This window comes from Anopheles marshallii, chromosome 3 (genome assembly GCF_943734725.1).
Source record: "Anopheles marshallii chromosome 3, idAnoMarsDA_429_01, whole genome shotgun sequence".
Lineage (NCBI taxonomy): Eukaryota > Metazoa > Arthropoda > Insecta > Diptera > Culicidae > Anopheles > Anopheles marshallii.
The window spans coordinates 79,904,549-79,931,510 of NC_071327.1; the positions used below are offsets into that span (position 1 = coordinate 79,904,549).

General features: G+C 44.7%; 4 protein-coding genes across 4 annotated transcripts; 2 read left to right on the forward strand and 2 right to left on the reverse strand.

Moving 5' to 3' along the window:
• Positions 1-1,071: 1,071 nt before the first annotated feature.
• Positions 1,072-15,777, reverse strand: LOC128715974 (tyrosine-protein kinase receptor torso). Its single transcript, XM_053810897.1, has 14 exons — positions 15,571-15,777; positions 14,745-15,338; positions 4,610-4,844; positions 4,458-4,537; positions 4,218-4,386; positions 3,974-4,155; positions 3,767-3,902; positions 3,556-3,698; positions 3,098-3,362; positions 2,194-3,017; positions 2,030-2,124; positions 1,691-1,948; positions 1,440-1,589; positions 1,072-1,123 (listed from the first exon to the last, which is right to left on the reverse strand). Exons 1-14 carry the CDS (start codon positions 15,775-15,777, stop codon positions 1,072-1,074), a joined length of 3,390 nt encoding a protein of 1,129 aa, XP_053666872.1.
• LOC128715978 (transcription initiation factor TFIID subunit 11) lies at positions 6,009-10,821 on the forward strand. The gene is made up of 3 exons (XM_053810899.1): positions 6,009-6,214; positions 9,972-10,209; positions 10,282-10,821. The coding sequence occupies exons 1-3, from the start codon at positions 6,009-6,011 to the stop codon at positions 10,819-10,821; spliced, it is 984 nt and encodes a 327-aa protein (XP_053666874.1).
• Positions 11,536-13,648, reverse strand: LOC128715977 (heparan-alpha-glucosaminide N-acetyltransferase). The gene is made up of 6 exons (XM_053810898.1): positions 13,511-13,648; positions 13,297-13,424; positions 13,096-13,220; positions 12,607-13,031; positions 12,255-12,538; positions 11,536-12,187 (listed from the first exon to the last, which is right to left on the reverse strand). Exons 1-6 carry the CDS (start codon positions 13,646-13,648, stop codon positions 11,536-11,538), a joined length of 1,752 nt encoding a protein of 583 aa, XP_053666873.1.
• Positions 15,778-17,662: 1,885 nt separating the features above from the next.
• LOC128713212 (odorant receptor Or2-like) lies at positions 17,663-19,345 on the forward strand. Its single transcript, XM_053808073.1, has 6 exons — positions 17,663-17,745; positions 17,812-18,193; positions 18,391-18,704; positions 18,775-18,979; positions 19,041-19,196; positions 19,292-19,345. Exons 1-6 carry the CDS (start codon positions 17,663-17,665, stop codon positions 19,343-19,345), a joined length of 1,194 nt encoding a protein of 397 aa, XP_053664048.1.
• The last annotated feature ends 7,617 nt before the right edge of the window (positions 19,346-26,962 follow it).

A 26,962-nucleotide genomic window follows, 5' to 3' on the forward strand; every position in this document is an offset into this window, starting at 1 on the left:
TTGCCGAAATACCTCATTTTCATTTGAACAAGCACTCTCCATCATTTTGGCATTTGCTTGTGAAATGAAATACTTTTGCGGTTTGATGCATCACTACATCCAGCTGCCCGTTATCGATAGATTTATAGCGATCCCACTCTAATCCTTCACATCCGTACTTCTCTTTCTTTCCGACAGATAAACTGCATTCACCATGATATCCGATGTGCAGCTGGCCGTGTTCTGCAACGTTCTCGGGGTGTTCCTCTTCCTCCTGGTCGTTGCATTCCATTACATAAACGCCAACATGGGAAGGTATGCAATAAGCAAATGCGTTCATCCCCTCACTGTTGCCTTCCCACGCTACTGGGAATGTGGACGGCCAATTGTGAGCGGCAGTTTTTTGTACGTATCTGAACTAATTGAACTATCTTCATTTTACATTTATTTTATCATTGATTGAACTCGATGCGGGCGATGATGGTTGCTGGTCGTTCGCGGGGGGATCTTGCGGGATGTCGATTTTACGGGTAATGAAACACATGGCACTATTGGGTCTATGGCTGTTTGGCTACACGTGCGGTATTGAACGTAAGCAGCATGCGAGGCGGTCCCGGATCGAGACATAAATGAACCATTCCGTTCTAATCCTACCACCTTTTGCCCTTTACGCGTTTGGAGTTCAACCGCAAAACCACATGGAACCAACGGCAAACTGCATCAGTTTCGTTAATCAACAAAAAACCTGCCACAAAATGTGAACCGATAACGATTCCTTTTCCAATAACATCTCCCGAAAACAAGAACAAATAAAATCTCCTTCTAATTAAAAGTAAAAACAATAGTACACGGTTGGAAAACACGTGGTTTATTTGTTTAAAAATATATTTCATCCAAAAAGAAAATGAACAATAATTCTATACAATATTTCAAACATTTCAACTTGTTTTTTTTTGTAGCTTAGTTCTGGTAAAAAACAATCACACCTCCCAGCTGGTTGTCACGTGCATAGTGCAGAGGTTGGCCATTTCGTTGATTTTACATTAGGGCACATGATAATCCGCAAACGTCCTTGTGGTGCACTGTTCCGATCTAATACTCAACCGGTTTTAAGTATGAATTTTCTTCTGTCGCATTTTTTATACTGCAAAAGCGAAGATAAAAATGAAGATTCATTAGCTTTTCTGATGATTAATTGATTTTATTTATTTGTTTCACCTTTTTAGAAATTGATACTAGGGAAATAATGGTTTGATTTGAGCTTTGGTGAGTAGTAGGCCTTGCATCGTACAGACCGAGACAGTTATTCATTCGAGAGGAAAGGATTGTTCACACCCAAATGGTTTTATTAACGATTTGCGTGTGTTCTTTTTAAATAAAGAATATCCCTCAACCATTGTCTTGGAAACATGTTGCATTCGGATGTGCAACGGCACGTGTACTTTTTTTCCCCCACTTACCAATGGCTATCAGCAATCGCGTTCAGATCGATAATGACCGGCTCGTTGGTAGCGTCCTTCTGCTGTAACAACTCGACCGTATGCACGATTTTGCTAAACGTGGGCCGCTCTCCGGGATGTAGATTCCAGCAGGAATGCATTAAATCGTATCTGAGTGCGACAAAACAAACACAAATGTTGAGCATGATAAAATTTATCCCCGTCCCGATTCGACCAGCTATCCAGGGAAGGTTAAATATGGATATGCTTACAGCAGTTCACTGCAACTTTTCGGTCGTTCCATTCGGTAGCCACTTTCCAGATACCGTAGCAGCTTGTTGGTGGAAATGGATGGATACGGACTACCCCCGAGAGTGCATATTTCGTACAGCAGTATCCCATACGACCACACATCGCTCTGGGACGTGTAGACCTGATGCGTCATCGATTCCAGTGCGAGCCACTTGATCGGTAACTTCCCATTGCTCGTTTTGCGGTACAGATTTTCCTGATAGATGTCACGGCTCAGTCTGCAATGGACGGGCAAAGTTTACATTTCCATTAACCACAACAACGGATCATGCCGCTACGGTTTGGCCACACTCATTTACCCAAAATCTGCTATTTTCACCGTATTATTATCACACACCAGCACGTTCCGAGCGGCCAAATCACGATGCACCACCTTGTTGCGAGCGAGAAATTCCTGGTAAAGGGAAGAAAATTATCGGATGAACATACGGTAAGAAAATGCTTCACCACATTTAACGCGTACCATTCCAAGAGCTATCTGGCGGCAAAATTCCAACAGCTGGCCACTGTTTGGCAACGGATCATCTTCCTTTCCACCATCCTTCGCCGACGGGGAGCAACTTTGGTAGCACCGATTCTCCACGGTGTTATGCGTGAGGGCCGAATCGAGCGTTAAGCTGTGGCAACTGCAAGGATTAATTCGCACGTTGCTCTTTACACCGTCACAAGCCTTCTTCGAATCCCTGCCTATCACTCCACGTTGCTGCCCGTCGAGGATCTCTACTGCGTTCTTGCAAGCATTCGTGCAGAACGCTTTGCGCGTTAGCTTCGACGTTTCGTCACCTTCATTATCCTCGGTAAACAGTGGATAGAGCTTGTTTTCGATAATTTGTGGCGAATGTCGGCGGCCACCATCGCTGGTGGCAAACCCACCCAACAGTGTCTGCCGATGGTCGGAGAGGTTTTTGTACGTGAAGGATTTCTTATCGTTCACGAACGATGTGTCGAAGTTGAACACGTTCTCGGGCATTTTGTTGTTGTCCAGCGATGGTGTTAGGCATTCGTGTTCGGCCGTACCGTCCAAAGAATCGGGCACCATCGACGGCGTTGCGGTGGTGGTGCCGTTGAGCGACAGTGCAGTGCGGTTTTGTCTCAACAATCGTTGCCACTGGAGGCGCAAATAGTTGAGCAAGTTACCCCGACCACAGTACTCCGTGAGCAGCATCATTTTGCGCACATTTTTCGTACAGTGTCCGACGATACCGACTATGTGTGGATGGGTACCGACCGACTTCATTACCTCCATTTCCCGCCGAAACTCGATAATATCCTCCACACGGGGACATTCTAAGGTACGGGGGATGAAAGAGAGATGGGAGAGCGTTGAGCAACGGTGAGTTCACATGCAAGACTATTCCGTCGATTACCTTTCAGCATCTTTACCGCCACCGGTTTGTGTGGTGCACCGTCGCTATCATCCCGCTGAAGTACACCCTTGCGAACCAGCCCGAATGCACCCTCACCCAGCATGTCGTGCAGTTTGATGTGTTCCACCTCTATCTCAAGCTCATCGTTAATGGGCGCTATCAAATCCGCCGAGAATGGATGGCTGGAAGCGAGCAGATCCTGCATCTGCTTTGACGTTGGTTCAAACTCAGTGCTCGGATCAACTGGTGCCTTCTGCTCCAGTTCCTACGAGAGGGAAAAACGCATTCGATGCATCACAATTGCCTTTGGGCGCATGGTACTATTTTGAAATTATAATTAACGCAGCTATTTTCAGTGTGCATGATCTGAATGAATGGCATTTGCAGTTGCAACCAACATCGCTCATGGGAATATCCAGGAGTTACATGCTGAAACTCCAGCATAACAAATTGCTCACCTTAAAGTATTCGCACCGTTCCTCGTACCGCTTCAGCTTGGCCCTTCTTCGACAGATGAGTGAAATGGAAATTTTCAACAGTCCAATCATCAGCACCGGTGTCAGAATGATGAAAACCAACTTGGTCCGTATCCATGATTCTGCTACAATGAAAAAAAAAACCATAGCAGAATGATTGGTGCGCCTATCATCTTCGAAAGGTTATACTTACCGGAGCTAACACGTCCTATTTGAAGCGTTTTGATAGCACTTTGGGATGATACGCCCACTACGGAGTATGCAAAAATTAATACCTCGAAATGTGGTCCAAACATTTCGAACGAATCAATCAGCAACCCGACCGCATCCTGCATCCGACAAGAAGGGAAATATTTTACATAATCAAATCTGCATAACCGATTTGTGCCTAAATACCCACCCCGGTAATGTTTCTGGTCAACGAGTTGGCCGGTGTTTCTGTTTCGGGATCGTGCAGATCGTACACTTTCACCACGTACGAATCGGGCGCGATGGCAGGACGATCCCAGCTGATGTTCAGCTGATAGTGGTCACTGTACAGCGGTAATTGAGTGACACGCACGTTCATAATCGGTTCCGGCGCTAGAGTAGAGCGAAATGTGCGTTAAGTAAGATGCAATCGTGCATGCCCTTCCGATGCTTACCGCACATCTGCGTGCCGTTCGTGAGGTTGGTACAGCTGGGCGTGTGGAACGGTTGCCAATGCAGTTGACTTTCTTTCATCGCATTTTTGGTGTTCTTTGATCGGACCGCAATCATGTAGTTGGCACTGAGCTTTAACGATTTGATGGTGTACTTGTAAAGAACTTCGGGCTAGGGAAGGGATAGTAATTTAAAGGCGTTCTTATCATACGTTTCGAAACCGTGCCACTAACACGCTCTACCTGTTGGACGTCGATTGGTTTCAGCTGAAAGTCTGGCGAATGACTGGCGTGACATAAGATTTCATAGTGACATGTTTTATCTGCAAATTTACGATCGTTTATACTAACAGAGTAGCGTAAAAATAGGTAATAAAATGAAGAGCTTTCTTTACCTTTTGCTGGATTCCACGAAATGACGGCATCGACCAAACGGATGTCTTTTACATTCGGCTCAAAACGCTCCACCTTCACCTCCGTAATCGTACCCGGCATGTAGTCCAACGGTAAGGTCCGGAACTGATGCTTCTCGACGTAGTAATACTCGTACTCCGACGTTAGCATGGTCGCCGTAACGTTGTACCGCTTGTTGGGAGCAAGATTTTCAATCTTTACCAAAGATGCATTACTCTAGCGAAGGGAAAGAAATGGAAACAAAGCAAGAGAAGGTTTCACAAACAAGTTCATTCATATTGTACATGAAAGATGCGATGGTTTAGAATTCAAAGGCGCCATTTAAGCCAACCACGTGCTCCAAACCGAATACGCGTCCGTCGCCAAGGGAAACGGAGCGAAACGCTTCGCGATACAGCGTGTGCCAGTGTGCGTCGTAAAACGCTTTGCGGGACGGGCTGTCGTGGTGTGTGTGCAACGTTGCCCCATTACTGACTGTTTAACGCTTTGCTTGACGTTCCAGCGGGGAGAGAAATCACAAAACAACGAACAACCGTGCAGTGTGTGTAGGAATAGTGTGGCTGCTGCTAAACAAGGCAATTATGAGTGAGAAATGAAACCGACAGCCCAATGGAAGCTGCATTACGCTGGTGCTGAATCACTGTGAACGAATATTCGCGATGACAGTGTTACGGAACTGAAGGAACGCCGTGTTTTAGCAGCATCCCACCGTGTTTTGTGTTGTCCGCCTTGGTTAGGACAAGATCCCGTCCTGTGCTAAACGTCGATTGGGATGTTGCCGATCTCTATCTCGCATTCATTGGGCGAAAGTGTGTCATTTCGTTGTGTGAGCTGCTACTATCCCGTTTAATAGATTCGCGTGTTAAATGATTTGTTGTCTCCCTGGATCGAGTGTCTGTGAACATTTATGCTGTGTTTTCCATCCAGTGCGTCTAGCTAAACGTGCTTTGGAGGTTAATCAATGCACGGCAATGACAAGTGCACGTACCGCTACTGTGTGATGGAATCCGTCTAGCTGCTGAAGTTGCTCCCGCTTGGCAAGCAAGCACTTGCAAAGGTATTTATGTTATGCGTGTTAATTAGTCCCATCCGTAGGTCTGAATCTACAACGACATGTAAACCGTACTACGTCACCACGTTGGCATCTCTTGATTTGCAACCCTGCAGTATTTCCATTTGCCGTATTCAATCTCCACCGGAGCATAGCTTACCGGGGATAACCCCCTGTGCGAACGAACACAATCATGGCTACATAAACTTTGCTGCGTACGGCGTGTAGCTATGACAACGCAACCTCCCCAGTAGCTGGAAGATGCTTAACCAGTTTATTAACGCTCTCCACAACTACCATTTTCTTTTCCCTACTCCCAATCGAAGACAATGTCATCGGCCGGTGCCACCAAAAACAAACCGAAAAAGAGCAGCAATCTGCGCATACGGTGGATACCGGGGCGCAAGAAACACAACTGGAAGGGTTCGTACAATCCGACGAAGAATGGGCTACCCCAGATGTACGGGATGCAGCCGCGCAAGAACGAATCATGGACGCTGGGCGGCTCGATGAATCACAGTAAAATAATAAACGCGTAAGTGTTCACATCTCCCCAAAATTGATCTCCCTCCGGTAGGTTTTCTTCGCTGGGATCTTGTGGGGTTAAGGTGGGAAAGAGGTTTAGGAAATTCCGATGGTTGCTTGGTTGGGTTTTTTTTGCAATCGTAGCGGTTAGAGGGGAGCAATGATGGCAACCTTAACCGACAGACAGACACCATGGTGAGCTGGCCATTTTTTTTTGGGCTGGTGTGCAAAAACCCCTTTGCAGATATTACCATAACCTGTAAACAGTGCCGAATTGATTGAAGAGAGGACGCATAACAGAGAATGAGGAGAAAAAGTATTGCAATCCATTTCAAAGATGTTTTAAAAAAAAATGGTTTAATTGTTGGAAACATTAATCTCCTATAAGCAAGAATAAAAATGATGAGATTTATGCATCTTGTGCCTTCTAATATGGGAGGATATTAGGGAGTGTTGGAACTTCCTGGTTACTTACAATTCCAGAAATGCAGAAATGTAGAAAATGCAATATAACACAAATTCGGCAGAAATATTACTCTGTCAATATGAGGTTTTTTTTTTAATATTGTTTTCGACCTGATTTTAAGCTTCCCTATCTGGTGTACAACCTCTCTGATCTTAAATCAAACCAAAGTTTCAACAAACAATTCCAAGAACTTAGAAGAATATTTGCTTATGATTTGTTTTGTTAGACCCTAGACGACCCTCCGTCCGTAGCTTGTCCTTCATTGCGGATGACACTCGAAGAAAATGCCACTCCGAGATAGCTACATATGGCACGCGATAAAGAAACAGAAATAGTGCCCTTTCGTATATTGCTGACGAGGCGCATACGATTGACAAACGGAAAGACAGGTTCGACGATGAGCAGGTTCAGATTCCAATTTCCACATGCTCGCCCGTGACACGATATCACATTCCGGTGCACGGGCAGAACGGCACGCGAAACACAGTGTCGCCGCGTCTGTTTGGTCTCCTTTATTTTATGCTCCGTGCTCCGTTTGCGCTTGACTCTCCCGGACCCGCATTCGGCGGAAGCGCTACGGTACTGCTGCCTCAGTTGTTTCTACCACTGTGGTGGTGTTGTATGCAGCACGTCACAGCAGCAAGTGCGAGTGGTTTGTGCGAAGTGGCATTCGGGAAGCGGGCGGCTATCATCATCGCACCAGAGCGCCCTATCACATCGTTTGGAGACAACATCAACAGAGTGGAGCAAACTGTAAACACACCTATGGCAGTGTGTCTCCTCGACATCCATCCGCCCCGAAACCACCCCATCATCGACTGGGTCGTGTGCGGGTGGAAGTCACTCGTCTAGGTTCGCTCCCCTCCCCCAAACCGGGTGAGTTCTACGGGCGTGTGTGTATTGTGCTCCATCGTTTCGCGCGATTTACGCGCGATTTATAGCAGTCTGGTTCGAGTTGCCACGGTTGATCGATGGCCGGTGGTGCTGCGCTACCGTTTACGATAATTTAGCGCGGGCCAAAGGTGGTGCATTCTCTAGTAACCAGTAGCACAGCCTGGTGGTGTGTGGATTCAATTGAAGGTGGCCAGTAGGACGTTTCAATTTTGGTGCAATATTTAACGGGACGCCCCTTACAGAACGATGATGATGATCAAACGAACAGCCAGAAAACAGGAACCCATACAACGTGTGAGGGTCGTTTTACGGTACGTGTGGTTTTCTTGTTGGTTTAATCGAGCCCGTCGCAGTATTACGATTAGCCGTTACGACACACATTCTTGTCACAATCAATCTTATTTTTCACCAAAAAACCACTCGAAAAAACACTTAGCAGCGAGCAAGGTGATTGGATTGGAACACACTAATAACTGTCCGTGTCGGCGTATATGTATGATAACAGATCTACCGTGTAATTACACATCGTGCAGACCGATGATAAACGAGAGCAAAAGCAGCAAATGGTGCGCTAATGACATTTTTGCTTTGTTCCTGCCAAAGCGTATCCGAACCGATTGGAACCCGTAACCCGAACAATTGGCCTCGTCACAGAATTCTGAACTCTGGTCTTGCCCAACTAGGTAACGTGACACGCTGCTGTATGCATGTGCCGTACCATAACCAGCCACAGTCGAGTTCATTCTATTGCTAAAATGTCACAAGAAGAACCTTTGCCTGGTTCTGTTTGTTTTAATGAAGACGAAAGTGCTAACGGTCGTAATCGTGCGCGTGTATGGCCGAAGTGTGTACACAGCCGTTTGTTTATTGAATGATCATCATTTAAACTGCTGGGTGCTGTAACCAATTGTTTGATGAAATGCTGATGACGAAACCCAAAAAAGTCGAACTTTTATAAGTAAAAGTATTTTTTTGTTGTCTTTACACACGTGGCTACAAGCAGCTTCTGCCTGCTCTTGGGTGGATTTGTGCGAATGATTATTCAAACAACGAGCTATCGTAAACCAGTTTTCATTTTTTTTTGACTAATGGCGGGAGGGGGGGCTGCTGACCACCAACTTTGTGCTGACTGGAGCGAACACAAAAAAAACACCCCATTGTCGGTGAGAAGCACCACAAAGGTGGTAGAAGCATAAGAAAAAGCACCCTCAGTCAATTGTGATAGAGATGCCTCTCTGTTCTACATTCCGTGGCACTTTGGGTCGAAATACACTGTTCGATAAATATGCCGGTTGTACGAATTTTTTGTTTGCTCAAGTGCTGCGTCAGTCTTCTTGCGAGATTGATACAGTTTCGAGTTAAAGTTTAAACAATTTGCCAAACCTCAAGTATATGATCTGTAGAACTATCGAATCTTGCATTGTGTTAAATATTCTTGTACGGCATGTTCTTATCGGCAACACGAGCTTAAGCTACGATCAAGAAGCATCATGTATGTGCGACTGTAACATCTTTGAATTGTACCATGTATGATTATTGTTATTTAGCCACATTCCAAACTGACTTTTGTGCAGAGATATCTACTAGCTTCATGAAAAAAGTAAAGTTTTCTAAAATTGTGCCCTGATCACAGCTAAAGACTTGGAATAATATAAAATTAATTACTCCATGTCTCCTGCGAGATGCTGCATAGGTATAACATTTTTATCCACTATTCGTGTCCTAGCACCGTAACGTTAAATTGTGTTGAGGACGGCAAACGATCGGCGACAACAACCTTGAAGCCATTTCGCTTTTATTCCCCATCTAGACTAAATAAAATGGAAAGGAAATAAGCGACTATGCGAAGTATCCACGCCGCACACGTACTGCCATTTTTCGCAAAGGGCAGCAAAAAGTCGAGCAAACTGGCGACATTATGCTGCGCGCTTGACAGCAGGACGGAAAGAAGAGGGTACGTTTTCACATCCGCTTACGAATTCCCAGTAAGGGTGTGTGTGTGGTCCGGGTCTATCCATGACATAACGCCAGTCCCCATTCTTCTGCCTTCGGCGGAGGAGGATGGTAAAGTTTTTCATAAACATTGCATTTAGTCGATCGTGCGCTATGGTGAAGCCTTTTGGAAGCATTTGAAATTCGGAGAGCAGTGAGTTCGTTACGTTGGTGGATAATACCTGCGAAATGGAGCTCGTCTTCGTCCCTTGCTATCGCTTTCGGTTGCCAGCTAGCGGTGGTTTGCCAAGGTGTGCAGGTTTTTGAAGGATTGTCTTTTTTAATTTGACTCCAGAACCAACACCATTGTGGGGAGGCAAGGGACATTAGCATTAACAATAGCAATGCATGCGTGCGATATTTCGCATCGGTGACGTCCGATTTTTCGACCCTACAGTTCCGACGATTGTTGTAGTAACTTTTTTTTCAGAGATCTTCACGAAAACAACATAGACGTGGCGAGCATCGTGACGACGGCAGCCACCGGTAGTGCGATGGCTGCAATGGTGACCACAAATGGGCCGACCGATCAACTGTCGCTGGAACCATGTCCCTCGACCAGTTCCGGAAAAGGGCAACATTCTCCACAGCCACAGATAGTAATAGGCACCATTGAGCTCAACAATTTAAATGGAGATGTTGCTAGCAACAAGGTAACTAATGCTTGCTAACGCTTTGGCCCTCGCTAAAGTATTAATTAACAACTGTTCACTACCCTTTCGCAGCAAGAGAAGGAAATCGGTACGAGCAACCATTTCGAAGCGCTTACACTGATCGACGAGGATGATGAGGATAAGGACCGGAACTGCTCGAATGCTCCTTCGTCCTCATCACTGCTCTCGTCCAACAACGATAACCGTTCGACGGAGGAAAACAACCTGCACAATGCGAACACTTTGTCGATCAGCGAGCAGCATCGGAGTCGGAACAGACGTCGCAGCAGCCAAAAGGATCGCCGCAGTGCCGAGGACATCGATTCGATCGATCAGGCTGATAGTGCGGTTGATGTAACGCACGAGGAAGAAGCGAACGTGTTTGATGATGAGGAAGACGATCGGCAAAAGCAACACACTGCTCCCGGAGCAAACAACATAAGGGCAGTGCACCGGCGCAAAAGCAACCGAAAACGATCTCGGCAAAGACGATCTCCGGTTCTGCTACATCAGGACATGGTGGATGGTGAAGAGGAGCGGAAAGAACCGTACGACAAGGCGGTCACATGTTTGTACTGGTCGCTTGCCTGTTGGGATTGTAATATCTCGTAAACCTCATGTCCGAACATGCCGTTTTTTTGCAAAAAGTGTGCATCGAACGGCAGTTATAGCTACGTAGTAATTAAGGTAATAACTCGTCACTGTTGTCACCCATACCAGCACGTCACTTAAACGAATCGAAACTTAAAACAAATTCTCTCAAACAGCTAAACTCTGGCCCGAAAGTTGAGATAGTGATTGTGGCAACAAAATTAACTTATAACAGCCTGTAAATGTACGTAAGCCGGAGACTTGTGTGTGATGGTCGTTTTTGATCGACAAGCTCGAAGAAGCAATACAATAATCTCAGTATTTCCGTATTTTACATTTGAGAGCAGGTTTATACATATTTTCGGACGTAATTTACACAAAATTAAGCGTATGCGTATGGCTAAACATAGTGAAGTAATGAAGAAGCTAATTTATACGAGTTTGTAGCAGACACTTGAACAATTACAGCTGATTTCCACTTGTAATGCGAATTGTGTAGAGAATCTTGACCAGAGTTGGTCAATGATTACGATGGGTACATACTATTCATCAAGGCAGCCAATAAATCTAGAAACTAGTTTTTGTATAGAAGCAAACAATATCAACGGGTACGAGTTTCATTTTATTTCTTGTAAAACATTTCAGAAATTCAACTATAAAAAAAGAAAATTGGAAATGAGACCGCTTGATTTGGCTCTACGATCAACGATCTTCAACAGAAAATGTTGGCACGTTTTAGAGATTATAAAACAATTTTCGCTTATACAGATAGAGAGCAATCAGATTCCAAAGCACGGTATTCCAGAGCGCCTCTAGCGTGAGCATAAAGTGCGTATTCATCGTACCGATATGCCAGTGCCACGGAAGCATTTTGTGAAATACCGTATGGCCCACATACAGGACAATCGCGTTCATACCGGCATACACGAATGGTTGGCCGTTCCAGGCGCGTTTCACGTCGATTACGAAGTAGCACAGCATGAGCAGTAGATACGCTAGTGAACCCGTCGCCAGTACGTACGACAATGACCACAGATTCTTATTCACTGGTATCCAACCATCATTTTTTGAAAAACCACACAACATTCCAGCGATGAGACCGAGTAGGAGCGACCAGATGGCAAAACGTGTGATTCGCTGACGATGTTCTGTGAACGCGAGAATTGTGCAACCACATTGAAGACCCAAAAACACTTGCAAGATGGTGGGAAGACAGCCGAACGGGCCTTCGGGATCGAATGGCATCGCTTCGTAAACGTAGCGTGCTGTCGGATGTTGATACAGATGGGTTATACCAAGGATGAACTGGTCGATATATCCCGTGATGCCACCGGTACAGTTTGGGAACGCATTGAAAAGGTGTTTCCCACCCGGTCCGAAGTAGGCTCTAGTGAGAGAAATAATAATTAGGATGGGCGATGCGGATTCTTCAATGTTTCTTTACCGACGTATACCTGGGACAACCGGGTGCAGGGACTAAGCATATCACAATCAGATAGATGAACGTGATCAGTCCGACAATCAGCCATTGCTTTTTTAAGCGAAAAATATCCTCGTTTGCACGCAGGACACGGTTTTGCGATGAAACCGTCTGTTCGTGGCAGAACAGATGTACGGTCGATACGACGAAATAGGCAATACCGAACCGTTGCAGCACGCCGAAGATACGTAGATTCGCCATGCTTGGGCCGTTGATCGAGTTTAGGCAAAGTCCAATGAGGAACAATTTTATCGAGCGCTAAAACCGAGCAAAACATTCGTGAATCATTATCACTTTCAAGGTATAAAACATCCAGAATCACTTACAACGGCTATGTTAGAGAGGATAGTGCGCCGGGGAACGTTCCGATTAATTTGACCGCGTAGCGAAATTGGCACACATACGCCCATGATAAAGAGAAACCACGGAAAGACCAGATCGGCCACATGTAACCCATTCCAGGTGGCGTGTTCTATCCACCAATAGTGACCACCACCACTGTTAACGAATATCATCAACATGATCGCAATACCGCGGAACGTGTCCAGACTTTGAAGGCGTTTTCTAGGCGTAACCTGCGCAGATGTTTCCGTTTCTTGCTTATCGTGTTCTTCCGCAGCTGGTACGTCACCAGCTTCTGGTCGCGAAGAAGATTGCTGTAAGCCAACCAGCCGGGAACGATACAGACCATATCGTGCCAATCGAACGATGCCAATCGCGACAAATGCGATAAGCATAATCGTAAGGAAAGCTACAATAAGAAGCGCTATTATTGAATGTTGTCGTTATGCTAAGATCAACCATTGTCCGCTTACGAAGATAAATGTTGACTGGCTCCTTGGCTGTCTGCAACGTACAGCTACCATCAGTTTGATCAATGCTTAGATCATACACTCCAAATTCGCCCAATTGTGAGTTACTAAATTGACACAGCACAGTGCTGAAAAAAGCAAAACCACACAGAGAATCGCCATAATAGCCATGCTTAATCCATTCACTCGAACATGACCACCTACTCGTTGTCAAAAGAATAATTCCCGACATCTCGATCAAGGATCCGCAATCCGATTCGGCGTGAAACATCGACTTTTAACACAGTATTTTTCTTGCCCACCGGAATCCGCTGCGATTTGGTGTAGGGGCACTAAAAACGGCGAAGATCCCGGGACAATTGCAAATCATTAGTTTTACGATTAGTGAATCGAGGTCATTTCGCCAACGGGCACCTACCTTATCACACTCATCCGAGAGTGTGTAGAGATAATAATCGTTACCACCCGTGGAATGTGTTACGTTAAGGAATGCTTCGTCCACCGCTAGTGACCACAGGTCTAGCCCGCGAAAGAATCTTTCCGTGTACTCGATCATTGCTGGAGCGTAATTCAGCACATCCCACACTGACCGATACTTTGGCACTGCTTATGCCGCGATGCGTCTGGCGAAACTGGTTGCTTCGAAGGACGGTATAAATTGGTCAATGGAAACAACATTTGCGATTAATACGCCCCGCCAAATGCTGAGCGGAACGAACCACTCTGAAGAGCTGTGTGATGCGGTGCGTGTGTTTACGTGCAATCAACAGCTGACATAACAAAACAAACACAACGCGCGGAAATGTCAAACCCCAGTCGGAGCAGCTGTCAAAACCTGACTTGCTGAGATAGAAAGAGAAAGAGAGAGAGAGAGAGAGAGCGAGATAGAACGAAATGCACGTGCAAAACAACAAATTCTTTTGTGCAAATGCATTCTTTTTGAAATAATAAACTAACGCATTCTCGAATTCGGAATTCTGCACGGAACGATGGATTCGACGAGAAAAACAAATGGGGCCCAAAAAAATGTCAAAGGGCGCGGGAAAACATGAACGCCTGCATGTATCCTAACAAAACACGTGGCATAGCATACGTTTATATTTTTGCGCAGATACCAGAAACTAAAACAAATACCGCACTGCATTCCTTTGCAAAGGCATTGGGGAAAGTGGAAGAATTTTTTTTCCGGGAAATAACTTCCATTTTCTGCTTGTCGCGTACAGCTAAACTGTGCAACATATAGTTGACAGTACAGTACACAGTACAATACACTAGCCCGCTCGACTTGTTCAGCGTAGCGAAAGTCATGTAGAAATTATTATGAATTCGTTTTCCCATTTGGGATGTTGGGGAATGAATGCTCATAAATCGATTCATCCACCTACGAGACACTAATATGCAATAGATATCACGTATAAATGGCTGGAAAATGTAATCGCGAAGTGCACACGCCGTCGGTGTCATATTTCCAGCATTAAGCACATGTATGCTCCATTTTATATCCTCATAAATCAATCATCAGCATCATTCCTGTTTGTTCAAACACGGTTTGATGTACCATCTTCGACAGTGATGTGCACATCGGCAAAGAGCAAAATCTGAACCATCAACTACGGAATTGGCATACAATGCAGGGTTAATTAACTACTCACCATATAGACGATCCGGTCCCCGAGTTCCTGCTCGCTCTCCTGCACCTTCACCAGATAGATGGGCACCGGGCGCACACGCTGCGATGTCGGTAACGCTCGCGCGTAATTCCCGCGATCCTTCTGAACCTTGACCGCGACATCGGGAACGTCGGCAGATGGCCCTCCAGCCGTATTCAGCGAGGACGCATCGATTTTCGCGAACCGCTCGCCCGAAGCGCCCGGTTCCTGCAGCAGGTTTGCCCGCGAAGTGGCGGAAGCTTTTTGACGTTCGGTTAGTAATCCGGCGGGCAGTGGTCCATCGGCCCCGATAGCTCGTCTGTTACGGGACGATACCGATTCGGAGGATTCGACAGCCGCATCGAGAAGTGCACTTAATTGGTTCTGATTTCCCTCGGGTGAGCTAAGGTTCATCATAGCACGGGCATCATCATCATCACCACCGTTGCGTTTCGGTTTGATCTCGATGATCAGGTTGGTGCTGTCGCGGCAGATGAGATTAATGCGTAACGATGGGTCCTGGCGCTGCACCAGCGGTTTCCAGGCGGACAGGGGGCGTGTGTCTTCCGAGCAGAGCTTATAGCAATGGCCGATGGTCTGTGCAGTTCCGGTCGGGACGAAGCATAAGCCCGATAATGATACATCGAGGTACGGCCGGGATGCGTGCAAAAATGGAAATAAAAAGAAAGAACAGAATAATCAACCGATAAATCACGGACGGTTTCGTAAGATGTCATGTCCTCCCGCTCGCCTTTATATCCCGTGTCACCTTTTGGCTATTTTGGATATTTAATCAAGAACCAGTTTCGCAGCAGAGATTGGGACCCACCTTGAGTTGCTCCATGTCGGGCGGTAGCGTTTCATTCTGTTCCGTCCTGTACGTACCGGCCATACACGCGGCCGTACACGCACCGATCCGGTACAGCTCTTGGTCCTCCTGCTCATTGTGGAGCAGCAGCTTGTCGCAGTTGATGTTGTTCGAGAAGAAGATGGTAATGCACAGGACTTGCACGTACTTCAAAACGATCACGTGCATCGTGATGATGCAATGGACACGTTACCGGTGGTTTTAAAATCGATTCACTGGGAATGGATAATTCGACCGAGTTATGAGCCCGTTGGATTTCGTGGTAGGTGGCTTAACAGGTGGTGCCACGAGTTACCCTTTATGCGGCACGAGCTTCCTCTGAGTGCCGGTTCGGTTGGTAGGGTGTGAGAGGTCTGTTTCTCCTTCTAGCTTCCGGGTTCAATCTCCCTGCCCACTGACGGGATCGGTCACCGACTGGGCGTCCTGTAATCGCAACAAAATCCTTCGGTGGAAGCAATCTTGGCACATTGCTTGGGCTCTTGCTTTGCCTGCTTTCACTGCTTTACGCCTTCGGGGAGGTTTGTCTCGTTTCGCTACGAACACGTGATAAGCTGCAGGTACGTTCGAATAAACTAAGTTAATTGCTAAAAATTAAACAAAAGAAAAATGAGGTATTGTGTTAATGAGTATTATCGCAATAATGCAATATAGTAAAACGTGCTGATGATATTGGGATTCTCATTCTCATGCCAATTCTCTAGGTCATTTAATATGACAATTTTTAAGTAAATCAATAAATCAAGTTTATATGCAGTACATCAACAATGGTTTAGGGTTAACATAATGTTAAATTGATTGTCATGTATCTTGTAGACTCTTTCTTACAACTGATATCTTTCCCGAATCTGCTTGCTTTGCTGGATACTAGCAAATTGCATACTGATTGGTATAATCTAACACATGCGCTCAAAATTGCACCTTTGAAGTCTGATACACCCGTACCATACCAAGACGCAAGACCACAAATTGGGAGACTGGTGCCTTTTCCACTATACCGTAGAGAAAGTTCAAAGTATTCTGCTTTAAATGGCATATTTTAAAGGAAATCCTGACTGTTAGTATGTGTTGGAACAATACATACTCCAGAACATTACCATCCGAATACTCTTTAAAGTCTTAGAATACTTAGAATTAGAATACTCTTTAAAGTCTAGCCTTCCTTCGTTCCAAAATTTTGAATAACTTTTGTAAATAATGACGATTGATATAATCATGCGATATTTCATAAAAATAATGTATTACTCAAAAAGCTCCAGGAGCCAAGAAACAAAAAGCTGTAATATAAGCCGTACAAATTCCAACAAAATGAAACATTACAATGAATAGTTTGAAAATCATGCCACCGATTGCGACCACTATAAAGATTCATGTGAAAATTAACTGCAATATAACTGCATCCATTAAAATTCGAAACCAATGAACGGTTGACGCGTGTACGGTGGTTTAAACCGTGAATAAATTGAGCCGGAAAATAATGTTCCGCGAAGACACACAGTTTCACGGCGAACATTCGCCAATGGCAGGTGCACACACAAGCGCGCAATAATTAAATCATTCCCCATTTATCCCCCGTTGCGTTTCCTTTCCCGTGGTAGAATAATTGTCACACATGCTGACATATTGGAACATTTGCCGTACACGTCCGGTATGCGGTATGCCGAAGGATTACCATATCTGTAAGAAGTGGAATAATTGCTTCCAGCAAAAGTATTTATTACAATGTACGTCGTCGCTCGTCATGTCCTTAAATTTGTGCGTCTAATTGAGCACAAACTATGCGTCACAGTTCCCGCATGATTGGCGGTGCGACGGTACGATAAATATCATCCCGAGCGCTTAATTAATAAGAAATTGTACGGCGTACCATAGCACGTAGCACATGCGGGAAGGATTCGACAGGATAAAAGCACACGGCGGAACACACCAAACCAGCAGACGGTCCCTTAAGCTTTGCTGCATTTCTCATCTATCCCGGCAGGTGATTCCTTAAGCTACTGTGGAAGGATTTCCTTTAGCTACTGTGCTATAATCTGCCAACTAGCTTACATCCGGTATGGAATATATCTACCAGTGGCTCGTACGTGATGACACTTTTGCCGAGGAGGTGTACGTGAAGTACAATTTTTGCAAGCTAAGGTACGATAGACAGCCAGTGGACAGCGAGACAATGTCGCGAGAAATGACCGATATTTACACCCCCAGAATTCTAGGCATCTATAAAGATGTGTCGAAGGCTCCGCTTGCCAGCCGTGTGGGTTTCTATGCCATGGAGATGTTCTTTTTGCTGCAGATCGGCACCATCGTGTGGGATTTGGCTGGCGTGCTGAACGACATTGGTCTGTTCGGGGATGACATGTGCATTCTGGTCGGGTTACTGCTAACGGTGTGCAAGAAGTGGCACTGCGTTCTGAACATTAACGAGTTGAGTGAGTGTGTCGAGCAGTTACAGACGTACCACGAACGCTATCTGCAGCGTGGCGAATGGTTTGTGCGCCGTATGCGAGGACAAGATTTGCAGGAGCGACTGCTGCAGGATGCCTCGAAGCTGCTTGCAATGGTGCTCGCTAGCTGCCTGATGGTGAACGTAAGTTATGTTGTTCCTTGTGCTTTTGAAGCTGGAGATGCCTCCTGGCGGGATATTAACCCCTCCTTATAAGATATTACCATGCTTAGTAAAGGGGTGGAATGTCACAAGAATGACATCGATCAACCAACTTATGATCAGTCATTCCTTTCCCGCATTGTTGTCGTTGCCCTTCTTTCCTCCTTCTCGATCTACAGGCTCTGTTTTCGAACGGTGAAACACTTATCCTGCGGGCCACTTATCCCTTCAGCACGACCACCACATTCGGTTACGGCTGTGTGTTCATTTGCCAAGCCGTGCTGATTGTGTACGTGCTATTCTGCATGGTGCTTATCGATTGTATCGGCGCCCAAATTCTCAGCCAGCTGTCGCTACTGTTCCGCATGCAGCGCAGGGAGTTTGAGTTGATCGGCGCTGACCTTCAACTGCCTCCCGATGGTACACTGCACGGTGATGAGACGCTTCGCGATGAGATACACAACCTCATAGCCTCCCATCAGCAATTACTTTCGTAAGTATACCAACAGCATGCCAACGTGCCATCATTTATGGGTGAATCTCTCGACCCACGCTGGCTGTAGATTTTGCGATCGGCTGAAACGCCTGTACGAACCAAACATTATGGCCCATTTCGTGTGCAGCATGCTTATTATCTGTCTGACCGCGTTCGAGCTGATGTTCGCCAAAGGAGATCCGATGCAGATGATTCGCTTCGGTGCATATATGCTGACCGCGTTTTTTCAGATCTTCGTGTGGAGCTTCTTCGGGAATCGAGTTACCCATATGGTAATGAGACCGCGGGCAGGACATGAACAAACCGCAGGTAGCTGAAATTTTATATTTTTAGTCCACTGGCATTAGCGATGCGACGATCAGATGCAACTGGATCGTGCTGGATGGCAAGTTGAAGAAGGACCTACGCTTTACGACAATGCGTTCCCAGAAACCCTTCATAATAGACGTGTACTGGTTGTTTCCGCTGACCTACGAAACATTCATAGCGGTTTGTGTGTTCCTTGGGGCAACTGAGGGGGAATATTTTTATAGCAACTAAACCATTTTTCTTTATCCTGTTTTTCTCCTTCTATTTCGCCGTAGATTCTAAGCCGTTCCTACTCAATATTTACGCTGCTTCGTACAATGATTGAGTGAGCGGTGGTGGCAATGGTGTGGGTCGACGCTAGAAAATAATTGTTTATCTGCTATGGAGCTGTATCTTCACAACTACCGCTCCTCAACATCCGGATAGCAAAGGCTAGAAGTGTTGCTGACTGAATGTTGGTTACATTATTTGGTTTCTGGTCTATTTTTAGCACTGCTCCGTACACATCCTGCACATAATGCATTGAATAAATTAATTTACTGAGTTGACTGATGATGTTGAGTACATTTCTCCAAAAGCGTAAAACACATATTCGCATGAAAAACTACACTTACTGCACCTACTCAAAAACAAGCAGACGAAGGAAAAAACGAAACAATCATCACTTACATGATCATGATCCATCCTCGGCCAATGCAACTACCATAAAATGGTTGCAAATAGTATTAATTTCTTTCGTACAGATTTGTCCATCGTACAACACGAGATTGACTTTGTAACGGACGGGGGCAAATATCTCGAAAGGCATCTTCATCATCGCAACAAATTTTTGTTTTGCTGTAACTCGAAACAAACTTATACCCTTCGGTAACAATTCACCGAGAAAAAACGAAGGGCAGGTGAAGAAAATCTGCAAAATAGACTATCAATAAAACAGAAAGCTAAAAGTGTTGCTTTTGCAGGACGGAAAGTTTTGCTGCCGCCCATGGGAAACCTTCACACAGGTCGTAAAAACGTTTATACGGACGTTGGAAACTATTCTTCGGTAAACCATGGTTTCCGTAAACCTGAGAATATGTTGCTAGCATCTATCTAATACATGCACACCGCTTGATGATGTTGTTTGTGTTATGGTTTCATGCGATAAATTTGTAGAATCGCTCGGTGACCACAACGTTTAAAATGCAATTGAAAATGGGATGGAATTTGTTAAAGTACGCACGGTTCGAAAGTGAATAGACTGCGAAAGAATACGTGGAAAAATCGGCTAGAAATGAAAACATAGAGCATTTTCTTATTTACCAAAGTTTTCTAGAGCGGAGAAATAACAGTTTCTTTAATACGTTCAATTGCCAATAATCGTTTTGGATAAGAGAACCAGAAATTGCACAAAAACAGTTCCCGCATTCCACCCAGAACATCCAATCATTTATGGATGCACTCCATGTTTATAACCACTGCGTAAGTACGTAAACTATCGGGCGCCTCCATCGGCATGGTTAATATGCGATGGTTGGAAAATGAGAGCTGGCGGTGTATGTGGCACACTTTTTGGCGTGTATGGGTAGGCGCGTGTACTTATTTTATTGCATAATGCACTGCAATGGGAACATGCAGCGGAATGAATGAAACAATTTTAATCCGATCAATGAAACAGGATTACGTAGCTTGTTCTGCTTGCGCTCAATTAAATGAGAATGTTGGTTGGTTGCTTCGCCTGCGCCACGGCAAGGAAATAATATAATTTTGATAATATTCATTTTGAAGCATACAAAACATGAGCATTAAAGTGTGCATATCCTGTTTATAAGTTATTCTTTAACAGGTGAACAGGTCCGGAACACTAGGTTTGGAGACGATTTGAACTAAGAATTTGTAGTTACGTCATTGTATTTAAGAGAAAGGAGTAGAGACGAGTATGTGGATTTTACATCGAATAAAACCACACAAATTTGAAGCATTTCTCGACATCCAAACCGAAATCAAAACTCCTCCAAGTGGAGCCATCTCCTAGAAAAGTATATAACACATTCGCCACACTGTTATGGAATGTATGATCCATATTCAAAACATCGTTCACTTCACAGCCATCCTCCGTTCGATTTTCCTGGCAACGGCTCGATTGACGCGAACAATAGATTTGCAATAGAAACGGTATTTTTGCTTTCATTCGATACAATGAAACACCCGATAGAAATTACTGCTTTGCATTTCACTGCCACAGCGCAGTGCATGGAATCGGATGGAAAGCGGAGCAAATCTTGGGCACAATAATTGGTGCGCTTCAGTTGCGACACTTTTCGCACGTTTCAACAGACAGAGCTGAAGAAGTAAGGTTTGTCGTTTTTCTGTGTGTTATTGCACAAAGCAAAACCCGGGACAGAATTGTTTCGTTGTCGACCATTCTACTCGCTGTTCAAGGCGAGTAAAATGAAAGGGTCTGCGCTGGTGTGTTTGTTGAGGTGTGATAGTTTGTTGCACTGAGAAAACAACAAAAAAAAAACCCCTTCATACTCTAGACAAACTATTGAGACCATTCCCAGGTAGCTTTGTGGGACGGACGTTAATGCAGGACAAGTGGACTCCATTTCGCATAGATATTGAATGCGCTGGATTGCATTGTTTCTAGGATGAATATTAAATTTTGATTATTGGCATGCTGTTTCTATAGCACCATCGATTGTGCGTTGAACATTACCGGTAAGCAACATTCCATTGGGTCGCTTGACCGTCACCGACAGTCAATCGAGCGGTAATAGAGACATGGATTGTCCCTTGATGTTTCTTTGGATGGAATTGGTTCCAAAGACATGAATCAACTGCAAATCACCTCATTAAACGTTGCGTCAATCAGTGATGTGCGGAATATGAATCAATGTTGCAGAAGTCCATCAAGGTTTTTATGCAGTTCTATTTGGAGTGTAAACTTGATGTACGTTCATATCTATGTAAGCTTGCTCATGAAGTCATGTCCGCAGGATGTGGATTTGACAGGTATCTGCTCTCCATAAAGATTGCTAATCAAACTCCATTAACGCCATGTTTTTTTTTTATCTTAAGGTTTGGAAAATGCAAATGTGCCAGCAAACCCGAACAGCCCTTAAAGGTAGAGCTATTAGCATATTGACCCGGAATTCGTCTTTCGGTTATTAATCCAAGGATAACTCCATTACTAATTCTTAAGCTTGGATAAATCGTGCCGGGAAACAATGTTCCGCGTGACAGGTTCTCAGAATCCACATGCTAGACACGATGAATGATTTATCTCCAACGCGAGATGCAACCCAGTGGAAATATTGCTGCAGAACATTATCAATAATGCATTTAGTGCTAAAAATTGTACGCTTCAGAACAAATCCGGTGGCACGAACCGAGCGTTCGGAGAAACTGGGAACTTGAGTTCAATTTCTATTGCTTCCGGTGGAATGAGCTACCATCTGCGTCGGGTTGGTCGGAAACGAACATTATTCGTGCAGTACGCTAGTAACATTCGCAACAATATTGGCAATGATTAAATTTCGCCCGTTACCAATCGCACAAAGGGAGTTGGAAATGCAACGTAATAAAGATTGGGTAAATGAGAAAGCCTACTTGGTTGTAATTATAGTCGATGTTAAAGAGCTTTAGTTCTCGGGATAATGGAGATTGCCTTTCTTGAGGAGGTTTGGTTTACATGTTAACATCTCAATCTTTCCGGTTTACTTGTTTTGAGTAATACCTAGAGAGCTGGTGCATTTTTTAATGTTTCAATACACTGAGCAAAAGAGAGATCAATTAAAGAAAAAGTAACCCTTTTATTTAACAATCATTTTTGTTCTTTTTAAGAACATTGTTTGATTCTATGGATTGCTGCTGGAAGATGTGAGCATAACAAAGTTTCATTCTTCAGCTCGTTAGAGTAAATTCTAATGTTTCTTGGCTCGTGCCCGTATTCATCATTGCTCTAACAGAGTTTGTAATGCGGCTTCTCTGCGTTTGTTTTTTGATCTGCTAACCATTAGAAATTCTCATGGTGATCCCAGAGCAGTGCACCTTTAAGTTTGGTCTAATACACCGATGATGCATCAATTGAAAGCGAAGCTATTAGACTATCGAAATTCGTATCAAAATGTAGTCTCTATGACAATATGGCGACTCATCAAACAGTTATTCCAGAAAGAAGAATAATTTAGCAGTCTAAGGCATGAAAGATTCTGGGATAATTCTGGGAATAACAATTCTATAAAAAACCTAATAAAACCTCACAGCGAGTAGCAAAAATAAATAGTATCATCAAGTTCAAAAACGTTGGTGTAGGAAATGGATAGGAAAGTTATCTATTGCCAATTCGAGGATATTATAAAACATGATACATTCTAAAGTCCTAGACATTACCAAGGTTGAATAGGGTTTTTCTAAGCTAGTAAAAAAAAAATTAAGAACAGTGTGCTAGGAAGTCTTACCTCTGGCCACCGTAACACGCGTGACCCCAAAAGGGTACTTCGATGGTATTCACTGGCACTGGTACGCTCGTTAGACGTACACAGACGTTAGGGTACACAGGCAAAACCAGGGGTAAAAAAGCAACTTCCAAACAATCAAGATTCATGCACCCATGGCCAGCAATGGCGACAACGGCGACACCATCCGTCTGCTCTAGAATTCCAATTCCGAAAAGGTTACACTCAATTTGCGTTTGATTTTTATGCCCCGGGTTTTCTCACTCCGGTTATGCCCGGTCGTCGGACAGTAGCCGCCCGTGGCACCGTGTGGTTGGCGATGAGTTTTCGATTTCGATTTGATTATATTAACCCGCCGTCCACACTAACACTGGGCCACCGTCGGTGGGAAATGGTGAAACGTCGAAATAGTTCTGGCGGCACCGGATTGGCAAGAAGAGGAATGTTAATTACGGCAGGAGCGCCACCGAGCCCGTAAGCTCATTAGGGGTGTTTTGGTCGCGTAGTTGTTGCGTGGTTGCAGACGATCCGTGCCTTACCCGTGGAAAGAAAACAAAGCACACTTTCTGTAACATCTGTACACACATACACTGTATTGTGAGATGAGATGGTTGTGTTTTACCGTTTTGCAACTTTCGGAAGCCAATCAGCGCTGAAGAAAATGGAGAAAATTGGAGAAAGTTGATTTTATTCTGTTAAGCTGAGGGATGCGAAGTAAGGGAAGTAGCTAGATAACACAGCACTCCCCAACCTAGAAGCATCGCTACGCTAAAAACACTCGCGGTGAGTCAATAACAGAACCAATGAATTTATGCATCAATTTACAATCACACAATCACGCTTGAGAATGCTGCTGTGCGATGTTGAGAAATTTGTTGCTAGCGCGACCTAGAACGCAAAGATGGACGGCGGCACCTCTGCACACAGATTTAATCGATCGGCACATCAACACACACTAGTAGGCTGGGTTTTATTTTCGTAGAGTAGTAGATCATAGGAGACGTTCGATACGCATTTGCACGCACTAACCGGCTACGCAATCGAGCGATTGATCGTCGTTGACAATATTGGTATCAAAGCCCTTACCACACACACCGACGATACGCACGCACGCACACACGGTTGGAGGTCGTTTTTTTTCTGTTGTACCATCCAAATGTAATCGACACACATCACCTTTACACTCTTCAGCTGTAAAACACGGATTAACAAGGCAACAAAACACCGTCAACGGGCACCGATCCTCGGTGTACAAACTCTACAGCGAAGAACAGTGATCGACTGCAGTGTAACAGTAAGCCGTACTGCAATCCCGTCTTTGAGGACACACACAAACACCGAAATGGAGCGATGGACTGGAACACGTTCAATAGAAATTTCAACACTAGCTAGCACCGCGCTACGAACGAACTGATCGCGATCTGTACCGAGGCTGGCTGCGATGGTACGAAACAGTAGCGAGGTAAAACAAATGGCGATTTATACGGGTGCGTTATTTTTTGGATAGAGAATTAGTTGCTAATGCGGTACGCATTGTTAACTACCTCCATTTGAAAGGGTTCTAAGCGCTGTGTGCGACAACCAACAGCCTCTACCTTTCCACGCCTTCAGTTTCACATTCACCACGGTGTACAGGTACAGGTCGAAAAGCGAATTTTAAGTATCACTACCTCCGTTTTAACGACCGTCGGCACGGTGGTGATGCGTGTGTTTCCGGCGCCCTTTTGTACTCGTATTGCCTAAATTTGCCGCCCGTCGAGCGGTCTAGACGCCCTAGCCTGGACCCGCTGCGGATGTTTTCGTGTACTACAGGTAGAATTCGTAAGCGCGCGATATGCGTGATGCGTACTCGGCTGCACACTATCAACTGATAGTGCCATCGGTAGGAACATACTCAGCGCGGCTGCAAGGTCTGCTGAAGTAATTCGACGAACGTTCGGTAGCTGTGGTGGTGATGCGCGTGGCTGCTGTAAAATAACCGTTGCGGAAGTTGGTAGCTGTCTAATATCAATCTATCAAATGGTACGCAATAAAATTATCAAATATTCACAAACAAAGATTTATGAAGTGTAAACAATATCAAAGTAATTGAGTTAAAGGTTATATTTTGCTTTATTAACGTTCTCCCGCCGCCGGTGAGCAGATGCGTGTTTGGTGAGCTGAGAGCTGCTCGCCGAGGAGAGCGTTTCCATGGTGTCTCATGGGAAACAGGATGCGCTTCGTAAGCGAAGGCGAGAGAAGTATGGATGCGCTTTGGATCCAGCCCAGAGATGCCCAATTACGTTGAGAAGAAAATTGGAAAATGCATCATTCTGCAGCTCTGGTATGCGAGCATCACTGGCTGGCATTTGTGAATGAGCGTAGTATTGTTCCCGTTCATCCAGCTCATGACTGGTTCACGTGGGCTAGGTCGTGTCCGTTTCCAAACCAACATGTTACCGAAGGCACGGCACGATGGTGGTGTGCAACAGTTGTGTGCCCGTTGTGTGGAAAAGAACGTACCCGCTTCCCACTTATGGACGATTTTCATTCATACCGGTTTCTGGCTGGGTTGTTTGTGTGAATAGATCGGGCAGCATAATGGATGTGGAAAGGAGACATCTTTTTCATACCGTTGTGTCGTAGGTAGGTGTTGAATAAGGCGAATTTTACATAGAATATGTTGTTAACACGTTCGAAAAAGCGACCAAATGAAAATACCGACTGTAATTGGTCGTTTACAATGTTATGTCAATTGAACGAGGAACTTGTATTATGAAGAATAATCATTCTTTGTGCGCTGTACTTTACCAAAGCTGAACCGTCGGAGTACGATACTTGTATGCACGTGTTCCATGTAATATAATGAGATTCCAAATTCTTTTTAAGAAGCCTTTTGATTTTTTTCTCGTGAAATAGTAATGAACGTGGAATTTTAATCGATTGCAATGTACGTTCGCAATGTAATTGTAACGTTTCGTTTTCATTATTTGAATTCTTGTGAATGATTGTTGTCGTAATTTATATTATGCTGTCAATTCTGCGAATGACTCTTTTATGGGAAGAATTCTACTACCAAGTTATTGATATAAAGTACTTCCAATAGTAATGGTTATTCATCTAAACGTAGTTTACCAAACTTACCAAGTCTTCGCATTCGGAATTTGAACAGAGTCCTCGACATCGACTTAATACGTAATTGTTAACGCCGATCTAGACTTTTGAGCAATAGCTTTCAAGACAATTTCTCATCTCGTCGGCGTCATTGTTACGAGAAATTTGTGTACCAGACCCCCTCCCCGCCCCCTCCCCTTCCCTCGCTAACTCCAACTCCACTAACAACTAACCCCACCTCCACCTCTCCCTCCACTCCCATCAACCCATCTACCCTTCGCCTTCTCCATCACTCCCCCTTCTTCCTTTTTCTGAAGCATAGAAATAAACACGAGTAAATGATACAACAATTAAACAATGAAACAATTAAAATTTCTTATTCATACCAATACCGATAAAATCTGTTAGTTTTAG

What these genes read in the sequence shown, in the direction of transcription:
- LOC128715974 (XM_053810897.1), bottom strand. Translation starts at nt 15,777, where the DNA reads ATGCACGTGATCGTTTTGAAGTACGTGCAAGTCCTGTGCATTACCATC. An exon ending in TTCGTGGAATCCAGCAAAAG is followed by an intron (nt 4,538 to 4,609) that starts GTAAAGAAAGCT and finishes GTAAATTTGCAG; the next exon opens with ATAAAACATGTCACTATGAA. An exon ending in GCCAGATAGCTCTTGGAATG is followed by an intron (nt 2,125 to 2,193) that starts GTACGCGTTAAA and finishes TCCCTTTACCAG; the next exon opens with GAATTTCTCGCTCGCAACAA.
- LOC128715978 (XM_053810899.1), top strand. Translation starts at nt 6,009, where the DNA reads ATGTCATCGGCCGGTGCCACCAAAAACAAACCGAAAAAGAGCAGCAAT. An exon ending in CACAGTAAAATAATAAACGC is followed by an intron (nt 6,215 to 9,971) that starts GTAAGTGTTCAC and finishes CGATTGTTGTAG; the next exon opens with TAACTTTTTTTTCAGAGATC. An exon ending in GAGATGTTGCTAGCAACAAG is followed by an intron (nt 10,210 to 10,281) that starts GTAACTAATGCT and finishes ACCCTTTCGCAG; the next exon opens with CAAGAGAAGGAAATCGGTAC.
- LOC128713212 (XM_053808073.1), top strand. Translation starts at nt 17,663, where the DNA reads ATGGAATATATCTACCAGTGGCTCGTACGTGATGACACTTTTGCCGAG. An exon ending in TCCCATCAGCAATTACTTTC is followed by an intron (nt 18,705 to 18,774) that starts GTAAGTATACCA and finishes CGCTGGCTGTAG; the next exon opens with ATTTTGCGATCGGCTGAAAC. An exon ending in GGAATCGAGTTACCCATATG is followed by an intron (nt 18,980 to 19,040) that starts GTAATGAGACCG and finishes TTATATTTTTAG; the next exon opens with TCCACTGGCATTAGCGATGC.
- LOC128715977 (XM_053810898.1), bottom strand. Translation starts at nt 13,648, where the DNA reads ATGATCGAGTACACGGAAAGATTCTTTCGCGGGCTAGACCTGTGGTCA. An exon ending in TCTCGGATGAGTGTGATAAG is followed by an intron (nt 13,425 to 13,510) that starts GTAGGTGCCCGT and finishes CGCCGTTTTTAG; the next exon opens with TGCCCCTACACCAAATCGCA. An exon ending in CCTGCACCCGGTTGTCCCAG is followed by an intron (nt 12,188 to 12,254) that starts GTATACGTCGGT and finishes TTCTCTCACTAG; the next exon opens with AGCCTACTTCGGACCGGGTG.